This window comes from Dromiciops gliroides, chromosome 4 (genome assembly GCF_019393635.1).
Source record: "Dromiciops gliroides isolate mDroGli1 chromosome 4, mDroGli1.pri, whole genome shotgun sequence".
Lineage (NCBI taxonomy): Eukaryota > Metazoa > Chordata > Mammalia > Microbiotheria > Microbiotheriidae > Dromiciops > Dromiciops gliroides.
In genome coordinates, this window is record NC_057864.1 from 305,470,662 (window position 1) to 305,483,756 (window position 13,095).

The following is a 13,095-nucleotide window of genomic DNA, read 5'->3' on the forward strand; positions in this document are numbered from 1 at the left end:
CATAAAACAGGGAACTATATGTACAATTAATCAACAAGCCTTTATTAAGCACAAACTATATGTCAGGCCCAGTGCTAAGCCTTGGATACAAAGATTGGCAAAAATGCAAAAATAATTGTATCCTCAAGGAGTTCATATACTAATGGGGGAAAGAACCTGCAAATAAATAGGTGCACATATTAGATAATGGAGTAGAAGAAAGATAATACACCAAAAGAACCAAGTTCCAGGAAGAAAAAGAGGCAAAAATAATGAAACTTACTGATAACTGTGTTCCATATTCATTTCCCCTTTCAAAAAAACATCAGCATCTTCTGCCTCCAAGTAGCTAATATCTGGACCATCCTGATAAGGTGTTATTACCCTTCTATCCATTGCTGGTATCTGTAGCATAACAGACATGTTACAGAATTCTTTTAAGAAGCTCCTTTCTATATTTAGAGACACATATCTTTAAGTTTGATCAAGTTACATTTATTATAAAAGTACTAAAATTAACAGGAAAATTCTGGGATATCATAAATAGGGTCTATGTTTCAAGCAAAATGGAAAAATTATTATTAAAATACTAGTCATGTTATAAATTTATATGGTGACAGAAGAATGAAACTTCAAATCTCCTGACATACTTATTCTCTATTCTAGGTAAAATAATATTTTTACCTAATTCTTAGGAGTTAGTTGAACCTTAATTTCTTCATTTTTTTGTAATAACAAAGGATGCTCTCTGAAACCATCAACCTCCACTCATTGAAAAATCAGAATACAATTCATTTTTAGTCCTTTAATATTATATCTTCACCATTTTTTTAGATATGTTCTGATAAGGGTCTAGTAGAGGAGTACTGTCAGTGAAAAACCCTTCATTTCTTCATATAAAAGTGTCCTAAGTGTAGAAAAATCATCGACTAGAAAACTCACAGATTGTTTTAGTTATTTTTGTTCCTCTTCACTACAACATAAACCTTACCATTTTTCTGTAGAATACAGAAAGATCCTTCAAAACATCATCACTTAAAACATCCAGTGTCCTATAAAATAAAATGGACAACTTATCTTAGAACTCATTTAATATGATATCCCTCTAGCCATGTAAAAAAAAAATTAAGAATTTGTTATTTTTATGTAGGCAATGATGCTGGATTAAGAATAAGATAGCATCGAGAACTATCTTTACATGTAACAGGAAAAAAATAAAATACTTTATTAATTAAAAAGATAAGATAGCTCATAATGCAGAGTTGAGAAATACTTTATCTACTGTAATCAAATGGCAAGTAAGAACTAAAAATTCATAAAACTTGACTTTAATATACTTATAAATATAATATACTTATAATATCATTTAAAGAACTTCATCCCCATCTAGGTGAAGCTCAATATGACAGTGAAATATTGAAGAACCTGAGGCTAAGCATACATGACTGCATATTAATCAAAATAGGAATAAAAATTCTGACTTTTTTCCCCTGAGGCCATTTTACGCACGCTGTTACAGTGCCTCCCAGTTTCCACCTCCCAGCTGACTGTACTTGATTAGTTTCCTGTAAACTAAAACCAATATTTCTGAGGACCCAGTGTGCCTGCAGTCATATGAACTCATGAAAAGTTTAATTAAAAAAATATATGTATAGGGGATCAACTTAAAGATAATTATCAGACAAAACATTAATAATATTTTAAAATATAATGCAGAGAAATGCTATGCAATATGATAATGATTTATAAAAAAGTAAAGCATATGTGTGCATGTGTAGGTAAGCACATACACACAGATACACACCTATTTATTAAACTCTAAGGGGGATCTCTGGGTCAAAACAAGATATCACAGATAATCAATGTCATGTAAAAAAGTGTTGGCTCTAGAGTAATAAATAATGGATTCAAGTAATAGCTCTGACACTTAGTGATCACCAACTACATAAATTTAGGAAAGTCACTTAATTTCTCTAAATTTTGTCATTTGTAAAATCAAGATTAGGGGAAAAAAAAGTTTGGCATAGTAGGCAGAAAGTCAGCCTGGGGTCAGCAAAGATTTAGGATCAAGTCTTGCCTGTTAAAGATACTAGGCATTTGACACAAGGAAGGCACTTGACATTTCCCTCTCTTCAGGACTTCCCTATTCATCTTAAGGGCATCATTACCACCTGTTACCTAGGTGGACAATTTCAGTGTCATTCTCAATTCCTCACTTAAATTCAATACATGTAGCCAGTCTATTACCAAATCTCATCATTTTTTCCTTCATGACTTCTCTTGGAAGTGTCCCCTTCTCTTCTCCAAAACAGCTACCACATTTGTACAGGCCTTCATCACCTTATGCCTGAACTACTGTAGTCTTCTGGTTGCTCTCCCTTCATTGAGTCTCTTTCCACATCCAATATATTCTCCACTCAAATGCCAAAGTGATTTTCCTAAAGCTCAAGTCTGATCATGTCATACGTTCTCCACCACTGTCTCCCCATTCACTGAACTCCATGGCTCCATATTACCTCCAAGATCAAATATAAAATCGTCTTGTTTCATTTTGAAAGTCTTCTCCAATAAAGACTCTTCCTAACTTTCTAGTCTTATACTTTTCTCTTCTCCACATATTTTACAATCCTTCCACACTGGCCTTCTTACTGTTCTTCTCATACAACACCCCATTCTCTTAACTCCATACCTCACTCTCTCTATACCCTAGGCCTAGACTACTCTCCCTTTTAACCTCTACCTCCTGAAGACTCAATCCAAATCCTACCCTCAACATGAATCCTACCTCTCCCCAGCCATTCCTTTTCTTCCTATTCCCTGAACACACCCATACTGCTAGGGCCTTCCATCTGAGATCAGCCCCCATTTACACTGTATATAACGCATGTGTATGGTTTTTTAATTTTGTATCCCCCACTGCACTTTGAGAGGCAGAGACTGAGACTGTGTCTTCACTTGCAATGCTCACTTTTCAATACAATCCCTGGCACATAGTAAGCTCTTACTAAATGTTTGCTGACTGTTGATTTTTTAAGAATATGTGTTGTAGATGATTTTTCTAATCTTTACCGATAGAAATATTCATGCAACAAATTCTCTATGCTAATGAAATCACAGATTTGGACCAAAGAAGAAAAAAAGGGCTAAATTCTACTTTGTACTATGAACTTTACTAGCTGGTTGTGAGGCTCTATATATAAAAAGGCTTTCTATAGCGCCTTAAACATCAGCTATTATTGTAACTTTTAACTCCCAACTTAACCAGACCTTGAGGTCAATAATTTTTAAAATACGCTCTATTAATATTTTTTACCATTCTATACAAATACCTAAAAACAAGTTACAGAAATCATTCAACAAACCCACCTTGCTTCAAGTAAAGCTGCCATATTTAGCCCCATAAACTGTAAACAAGACAGTTTCAATTGTTCAGCATTATACATTACTGCAAACTCCAATGTCATAGCAGCATTCTTTAGAGTAACTGCAAAAGAAAATATTATTTGATGAACTGTGAAAGACACATGAAATATACTATCCACCTCCCAAGAAAGAACTGATATTGATGGAACACAGACTGAATGAAGCATGCTATTTTTCACTTTCTTTAATTTTTTTTCTTTTATTCAAGTTTTCTTATACAAAATGACTGATATGGTAATGTTTTACATAATCATATATGTATAACCTATATCTGATTGCTTCCTGCTTCAGGGAGGGAAGGAGAGATAAAAATTGGAACCCAAAACTATAAATAAAAATGTGTATTACTTTAAAAAAAAACTTACATTGGATATCTGATGACTATTTATCAAGGTATGTACATTATATTAGGATAAGTTTTATTTCTGACATTTCATTCATAAACAAAAATACATATAAATATATTATTTGATTGTTGACCCAGAAGAGTTCTTTGTTACTAGCTGTTCTCCTTAAGGGTCTTGCCATGATGTCACTGATTATATGGTCACACCAATTCATGGAATTTGAAAAATGTTACAACTTGATCCAACTTTTTAAATAAACATGACTAGAAATATTCCAACATCCAACTCTATAACGTAATACAGTATACATGAACAATTTATGTGTATATATGTCATATGTGTATATATATGTGTATATATACACAAAAACATACATGCACAAACACAAAAATGCATACAAATTCAATCATGGGTTCATTTACATTTAGAACTGGAAGGGCCATTAGAGGTAATCTAGTCAAATCCCCTCATTTACTGGATGAGGAAACTATGATCCTGGCACATAGTAGGCACTTAATAAAAGCTTATTGATTGCTACTTGCCCAAGTTCATAGAAGGTATCATCCATGTGACTGAAACAAGAGGCTAAATAAAATGTATTGAGTGTGTGTGTGTGTATGAGTTCATACATGTTCATGTATATGCCTGTAAGTTTGAAGGAGTTCCAAGAATGTAGAGACATGACTGACTATAAAGTAATGAGACCCCATTTCTATAAGACATACTAGAAAACTCTTCTGATTATTTTTTTTCTTTTCTTTTTTTTTTTTGGTGTGGCAATGACGGTTAAGTGACTTGCCCAGGGTCACACAAGTAATAAGTGTCAAGTGTCTGAGGCTGGATTTGAGCTCAGGTCTTCCTGAATCCAAGGCCAGTGTTTTATCCACTGTGCCACCTAGCTGCCCCGCTGATTATTTTCTAAACACATCAGGTAAAAATTAGTTTATAATTATATGCCAGTTTCAGAAAATAGCTCAAAAATTAAAAATTAAAAAGTTAAGCAAAATAAAATATTTTATACCCTCTGGACATATACCCTGTGGAAAGCAAAGATACAAAGTTCACATAAATGCCAAAATATTCATGGCAGCACTTTTTGTGATAACAAATAACTATAAACAAAATGGAGTTGGGGGTATTGATCAAGAAATGGCTAAACAAATTTTGGCACATTGATGTAAACAATGCCTACAATGTAAATGAAAGAATAAAACTGGGCACTGTATCGCCATCATCATAACCAAGGACGGTCCCATTTAAGAGTTGAGAAAACATACCTTCCTCCTTCTGTCCAAGATAGAGGACTATGAGGAAATAATGTTGAATATGTTTTCACATACTATGTATAATTGGTTTCATTTTATAAATGGGTTTTATCCATTTTGTCCTAATGTGTTATAAAGAAAGGTTCACTAGGTAAGGGACATGTAGGGACTGGTATACTGGATTGATTTAAAAGCAAAAGGCATCAATAAAACAAACAACAAAAAAATGAAACTTATTCCATGGCTTCAGAAACATCATTAAAAAAAAAAAGATAACACAGAAGGCACAACTAGGTTCAGAGAGTGATAAAATACAGGCTCACTAGCATAGAGCGGTTCTAGCATATCAGCTTTCAAATGGTCATTGTCTGAAAATGCACAGCAAGAAGAGCTTGTCTAACTTTAGAAAAGACAAAATTGACTTGCTAAAGAAATCAGTTTTGATGTTAGCCAGAAAAAAATATGTTATTGTCAGCCTATATAAAAAAGTATTGGATTAAAGACTCAGTCATGAAGACTTTAGAATGAGACTCCACAAAAAGAAAATAAAGTTGAAGCTGCCCATTTTAGTATATTGGAAATGGGTTTTTTTTGTTGTTGTTCAGTTTTATCCAATTCTTTGTGATCCCGTGGACCATAATGTCCCTGGGGTTTTCTTAGTGAAGATACTGTAGTGGTTCACCATTTCCTTCTCCAGTGGATTAATGCCAACAGAGACTAAGTAACTTGCCCAGGGTCACACAGCTAATGTGTGTCTGGGGCCAAATTTGAACTCAAGGTTTCCTCACTCTAAGCCTACCACTCTATCCAATGAGCAACCTTACTGTCTAGCTGCCAAAGTTAAAAGTCCTACTTTCAAATTCTCACACTTGAAGTTTCTAAATTAGGTAGAAATCACACTAAACCCATTATTCAACCCTTTTTTAAACTGAGAGAAAGCATGGCTCAGTGTATTGAATCCTCCATTTAAACTTAGGAGAACTATCTTCAAATCTTATATGATAATGGGCAGATCACTTAACCAACAAATGGCGATAATATTTATATTGCATACCTGACAGAAATACTATGAGGTAAATACTTTGCAAATCTTAAAGATCCATGTAAAATGTAAAGATCCATATAAAACTATCACTATCTCATTTTTTTAAAAAATCATACACATGATTTCACTGATACAGAGAATTTACAGTGAGGAAACTCCCTCTACTAAACGATACAGACAAGTACTTGCTCTACTACTCATAATATCAGACTGTCTGGTAAGAGTTTTACTAAAGCAGGGCTTCTTAAAATTTTTCTACTTGTGACCCCTTTTCACCAGAGAAATTTTTTAATAGGTATACATAACCTTTTACTGTTGTAGAATTTTTCATGACCCCCATGTTCAATTATATGACCCCATATGGGTTTGCAACCCACAGTTAAAGAAGCTTTTGCACTGGGGGAGCTAAGTGGCACAGTGGCTAAAGCACCGGCCCTGGATTCAGGAAGACCTGAGTTCAAATCTGGCCTCAGATACTTGACACTTACTAGCTGTGTGACCCGGGGCAAGTCACTTAACCCTCACTGCTCCGCCAAAAAAAAAAAAAAAAAAGCTTTTGCACTAAGAAATAAATATGCAAAGACAGAATTCAAACCCAAGTTTTCTGACTCTAAAAACAGCTTTCTTATCCACTACTCCATGCTGTTTCTTCAGTGAAGATTATCTCCCAAGAAGTTAAAATATAGCCTGAACCAACTTTAAAATTTATTAATAGTACTGTACTGGAAAAATACTTACGTTTTTCTGTTATTGCTACTTCGCAGATTTCTTTCAATCGATTTATTAGTAGTTGATCAGCCACCACAAGAACATTACAAACAAATTCCACACTTGGAGAGTCTAAATAATAAAGAAAAAATTGTTATTATTAAAATAACATTTTAAGCTATCTAGAAAGAAGAAAACAAACTAAAAGACTAAATATTAAGTCAGCAAGTTTAGAAAATTACTATATGGTATTCTATCTGAGAAAAAAAAATTCTAAAGGTTGTTGTAGCAATAATAATGCTGTTTGTTTGTAAGTTTTAAAGTAAGGGACATCTTCCTATAGGTGAACATATTTTAATGACCACTACAAGTATACTAAAATACCTTGACATATAAAAATAATTTCCAAAGAAATCTAATTCTAGCTAATACCTATAGTCCAACTACTGAGATGCTGAATTAGTTTCCCATACATCCAACCTAGTTATATCAGATATGTCTCATACAAGTAAACATAATAAGGTCTATACAGGCACAAAGTTGTTCAAAACAGCTTCTATTATTTCAGGACCACAGGAGACATTCTAGCATACAATTCCTACAGTTCACTCTTTGTTTTCTGACATAGGAAATATACTTGCATCACTCATCTATACAATGCACTTTATGTATTCTTCCATTTGAATATGGTTGTCTATAATGTTTTCTGATCAATCTTCAATCACCCATACCCATGGATGGTAGCAATCAATACTAAACAATGAACAACATCTAATATTCAAGAATTATCTTTGAGACATATAAACATTTTACAGCAGAATTTCTCATTCAAATTTTACTTAACTAAAATCAACATTAGTTTATATTTTCTGAGTACATAACAGATGATATTTTGAGGTGGGGGACAGTGAGAAGATGGAAAAGAAGGAAGTCTGAGAACATATAGCATAACAAAAGTAAGTTAGATTGAGACTAAAAATTTGCTTAGGATAATACATTCTGTCTTAGAGAGAAGGGACTATGTATATATATATATATATATATGTATATATACACACACTCCATATGGACTTAAGGATTTCCTAGAATGTAGAGAGATGACTATAATGTAATGAGACCCTATTTCTACAAGACACTAGAAAACTCTTCTGATCATTTCCTGAACATGTCAAGTAAAAATTACTTTATATTCTATTTTCATAAAATAGCTCAGTTATAAATATCATTTACTATATCTGTATGCTTAAATTGCTACAAAAGAGTGTTTTTATGCAGACACCTCTGGCTACTCTCAACCTTTTATCAAAAGCAGAGAAAAATGTTATTTTTACACCAAGAAAATTGTTCATTAAAACCTAGGCACAAAACAACTGCTTAAGTTATTGGTTTTAATTAACAGAATTTCAATTATTGGTTTTAATTAATATAACTAGCACTAATATTTCATCTTTATAAGTTAATATATCAGCTTAGCAAGTGGTAAAATAAAACTCATAAAATCCCATGGCAGAATTAACTTCAGCAATCAGACCAGTAAATGTAAAACTTATTACTGTAGAATGTCATTGATTGACTAAATTTGTACCACAGCTTTGTCTCAGGTCTTTCTATTCTAATCCAGTTAATCGACAACTATAGCTCAACTATTTCTACCAAGTCAGTGAGTATTATATATAATACTTTCTTCAAAAATTCAAGACAACAAATATTTCATAAGTGCCTACTGTGTGCAAAGCACTGAGGGTACAAAGACAAAAATGAAACAGTCATTGCCTCTACCAGGCAACTCTTACAATGAAAATGTATTGACAGGGAGCTTCCTTACCCAGGAATTCCAGCCTGTGCTAGAACTCAGTATTATAGAAGTAAAATAACAATAATATGAATAATAACTATAGTAAGTATAACAATTATTGTTATTATTTAGCACTTTACAGTTTTCACTGCTTTACATATACTATTGCAATTGATCCTTTTTTTCCCCTCTGCTTTATCAATGCCAGTCCTATTTCCTAGTTCAATTCCTAGGGACTCAACCTGTTTCAATACCTATTCAAATCCTTCACAGAGCCACTTCTAAGAAAACTTGTGTCCTTTTGCTAATACCACAACTCTATACCAACTTCCCAAGATAAACATAACACAAACTGGCTCCAAATAAAATGGCTAGAATTATACATTTTGAGCTGCAAGGGACCACAGAGATTATCTAATCCAAAATTCTCTCATTTTACAATGAGGAAAACAGGCTCAGAAAAATTTTTCAGTGGTTTTAAGTTGAAAAGTAGGACTTGAGCCCATGTTCATTCTGTGGGATTTCCACTATATCAAACTACCTTCTTTTCACAGTACTGCCAAGAATTGTAAGATAGCATAATGATTCTACAGATGTTTTAGTATTGTCTACAACTCAAAAAGGCGTATACAATTATTTCAAAGTATGGAAGTTCAATTATGTTTGCTAGTTTCCTACACTTAAAAGAATTCAATATTGTTACAGCCAAAGTATTCAATGTATATATACATGGCACTGAAGAGGAGGTGGAGCTACTAGGGCTTTTTTGTTGGTGGTTTTTTCCCCCACGAAGGTTTTTAAAATGCCATCCCCCTGACGTGACTCAAATAGATACAGATCCCAATGGGCCACATACTGAATACAAATTAGCATTATCTAGATCACATTTTAGGGCAGCTAGATATGAGTGCCAGGCCTGGAGTCGGAAAGACTCATCTTCATGGATTCAAATTTGGCCTCAGATACTTACTAGCTGTGACCCTGGAAAAGTCACTTAACCCTGCTTGCCTCAGCTGCCTCATCTGTAAAATGACCCAGATAAAGAAATGACAAACCACTTCAGTATCTCTAACAAGAAAACCCCAAATGGTATTATATGAGGAGTCCAACACGACTAAAAATATGACTGAATAACAACAATATTGTGTTTTTATTTATTTTGTTAAACATTACCCAATTACATTTTTCCCCCCAATTACTTTTTAATCTGTTCTGGGGAACCTGCTGCAAAATTTGAAAATTCTGTTGTAAACAGAACACAGTCCATTTAGAAATGATTATAATATCATAGCTTTGAAACTGCACAGAAACTTAAGTGGTCATCTACTTTATTTTACAAATGAGGCAGTTAAGGCCCTATGAAATTAAATGACTAGCCCAAGGTCACATAGTACTAAGTGACAGAGCAAGAGAGTATGGTAGAACTTACTTATAAAGGGTAATTTCCATTTAAAACAGAAAGCTAACAGGATTTCATAGTACTTAGCTTGAACAGAAGCCTTAGAGCTAAGGGAATTGAGGGGATAGCAAATAGTAGGAACTGAGTGAACCATCCAGACTCCATCTTGTGACTCAATTTTGGAGTTAGCTTATTTCCCTTTCTATTCAATTAATGATTTAATCCAATTTCTGTCTTGTGAGAAAACTTTATTCAATTGTGGGAACTATGGAAAAACCTTAATTGTCCTGTTTGAACCTAGCCCTGTGTGATCACCTCTACCTGATGCTTAGAGACCCTTCCATAAGTACCTAGATTACACTGACCAGAAACCCAGTCAGATCCAAAGATTTAATGCAAGGAGTTCTCTCACAATTATACATCTCAAACAACCCATATGTCTTATCTGAAAATTGGCCCCCACATTGACCAGTTATTGTTTCCATGTTCCTTTGACTGTTTACAGACACTTGGAGAGAGGACCTCTTTTTCTGAATTTACTCGTTTGCTCTCCCTCTTCCAACTTGCAAAGTCCCCATATCTTTCATCCAATTAAAAATCAGATTGTCTAATGTATTGTTTCCTTATTGGCCTTATTTAACTGTTTTTAATGTATAAAAGCCTTTCTCTCCTTGTATTCAGGGTCCAGTGCCAAAGCTAAGAAAGGCAACTAGTCTTGGTTTGCTGGGCAATTGCCATGCATTACTTAATAAATCAATATGCTCTGAAACTCAAACCTTTGTTTCCTTAAGTCACTTCATCTTTCACCCTCCACAGAACAGAAATCACTTAGGACACTAATCTTAGCCCTTCCCTATCACAGGGCTAACTAAAATAACAAAACCCAGACAGAAGTACCTCTGGACAAGAGACATAATCCCTGACAACCTAGAGAAATATTAAAAGGAAGAAACATTTAATTAAATATTTGCATATAATCAAATAGAATAATGTGAAGAAAGAACATTTAAGCCATAAATATTACATAAATGTAAGCCATTTAATTTTATGATTGTTTGTTGAATTTAATTATTGAATTAAAAATTAAAAATACCATTAACATCTTACTTGAAAAACATTACAATTATTTTAGTAACTGTCCAGTTTTAGTATATATCTTCCATGAAATGAAGGCAAACATTAATTGTGCAAGATGGGTAAGTTCTAGGTTTGCAAATGATTTCTCAATAGAGGCTATAGCTATGTTCTACATAAAAGTAAAGAATAAGAAGTATCACAGGAGAAATTTTACCATATTCTTTGTTCAAAAGAGGAGATATCGGGGTGCGCTAGGTGGTGCAGGGGATAAAGCATGGGCCTTGGATTCAGGAGGACCTGAGTTCGAATCCGGCCTCAGCCACTTAACACTTACTAGTTGTGTGACCTTAGGCAAGTCACTTAATCCTCACTGTCGGCCCCCCCCCCCCAAAAAAAAACTGTTTGGGGGAAGCTAGGTGGCACAGTAGATAGAGCACCGGCCCTGGATTCAGGAGGACCCGAGTTCAAATCCGGCCTCAGACACTTGACACTTACTAGCTGTGTGACCCTGGGCAAGTCACTTAACCCTCATTGCCCCACCAAAAAAAACCTTATTCTGGAACAGATTCTTAAGAACTACTAAAAAATGACAATTATTGAAAGGATCTTAGTATTCACTTGAACTAAATTCTATGGAGTCATAACTTCTAAAAGATTCCCTTTGCCTTTTCATGTTTAACCAAATTTTAACTCCCTAGGAAAAGGGCTTTTCATCTTGCTGCATTTTGCTATGAAGCAACAAACATAGAATAAAGGCCACATAAGGGTCACAGTGCAAACGTTTCTAAATTCTAGTTCAGTCCTTGGCCCTTGTTCTTATGATACTATGCTAGATTTACAGATGCACATGGGGAAGAGATTCAAAAAATAAATTAACTATCTTAGAAAGACACAGTTGTGTACGTACTGAACTATTTTGGGAATTCTCTGACTGACTTCACTATGTCTTCACATAAGGTAGCTTCTCCTCCTCCTATCTAACTTCCCTCCCCCTTTCAGCTTCCTTTTATATTTTGTCTTCCTCTAATAGACTGTAAGCACTTTGAGGGCAAGAACTGTACTGTTTTTTTTTTTTCATATTGGTATCCCCAGTGCTTTGCACACTGCCTGGCAAGTAGTAGGGCTTAATGTTTAATGACTGTTTACTAAGGTACTAGTTGTCACATTTATTTTGACCGCTCAGATGTATAAAATTCATAGAGTTCTGAAAATGACCAAAATTTTTGGCCATAATGCCAATAGTATTCTTGTATCTTTATTATTAAAATAGTTCAAACACTTAATTGAAAACATTTCTTTTTAATTCAGTTGGAAATTACATGAATACTAACTTCAAAAATTGTTTACGTTATGCCAAAATACATAAAACATCACAAAACCTTCTATTTTGTTAATACCTTTTATTGCAGGGGCTTCATCTGTATAAAGGTAATCCAAGATAACTTGTAGTACATCAGAATGTATTGGCATTTCCAGGGCAGCACAACTGGAAGCCTAAATAAAGTTTAATACATGTATTTTACATATGCATATAAACATACACACATACACATACACTCTACATAAATGCCTATAACCTGATGTGAAGCACAGACTGACATCACAAACTTCCTCAAAGAGAGAATTAGGTTTAACACATAACACTATAGAAATTATTTCTAAACATATTCAAAACCACCAAAGAATAAGAAAATATTGCTTTTATAAATCAGTATACAGCATGAAAGAGAAGCAAAGGAAATAATATGCCAACCACAAACAAGATGGCATTGACAAATTAAAACAACTCTGAGGTACCACCTGACACCTATCAGATTGGCTAAAATGACAAAAAAGGAAAATAATAAATGTTGGAGAAGCTGTGGAAAAATTGGAACACTAATGCATTGTTGGTGGAGCTGTGAACTGATCCAACCATTCTGGAGAGCAATTTGGAATTATGCCCAAAGGGCTATAAAGCTGTGCATACCCTTGAACCTAGCAATACCACTTGTGGGTCTTTTCCCAAAGAGATCATGGAAAGGGGAAAAGGATCCACATGTACAAAAATATTTGAA

General features: G+C 34.1%; 1 protein-coding gene across 1 annotated transcript in view; it reads right to left on the reverse strand.

The window, feature by feature from the left end:
• IBTK (inhibitor of Bruton tyrosine kinase) overlaps positions 1-13,095 on the reverse strand; it is a 93,710-nt gene that overhangs the window by 27,930 nt on the left and 52,685 nt on the right. The window contains exons 16-20 of the mRNA XM_044001957.1: positions 12,436-12,532; positions 6,798-6,899; positions 3,346-3,463; positions 971-1,031; positions 263-384 (exon numbers count right to left, since the gene is read on the reverse strand). Coding sequence (XP_043857892.1) covers positions 263-384; positions 971-1,031; positions 3,346-3,463; positions 6,798-6,899; positions 12,436-12,532 — 500 coding nt within the window. The remainder of the gene's footprint in view (positions 1-262; positions 385-970; positions 1,032-3,345; positions 3,464-6,797; positions 6,900-12,435; positions 12,533-13,095) is intronic.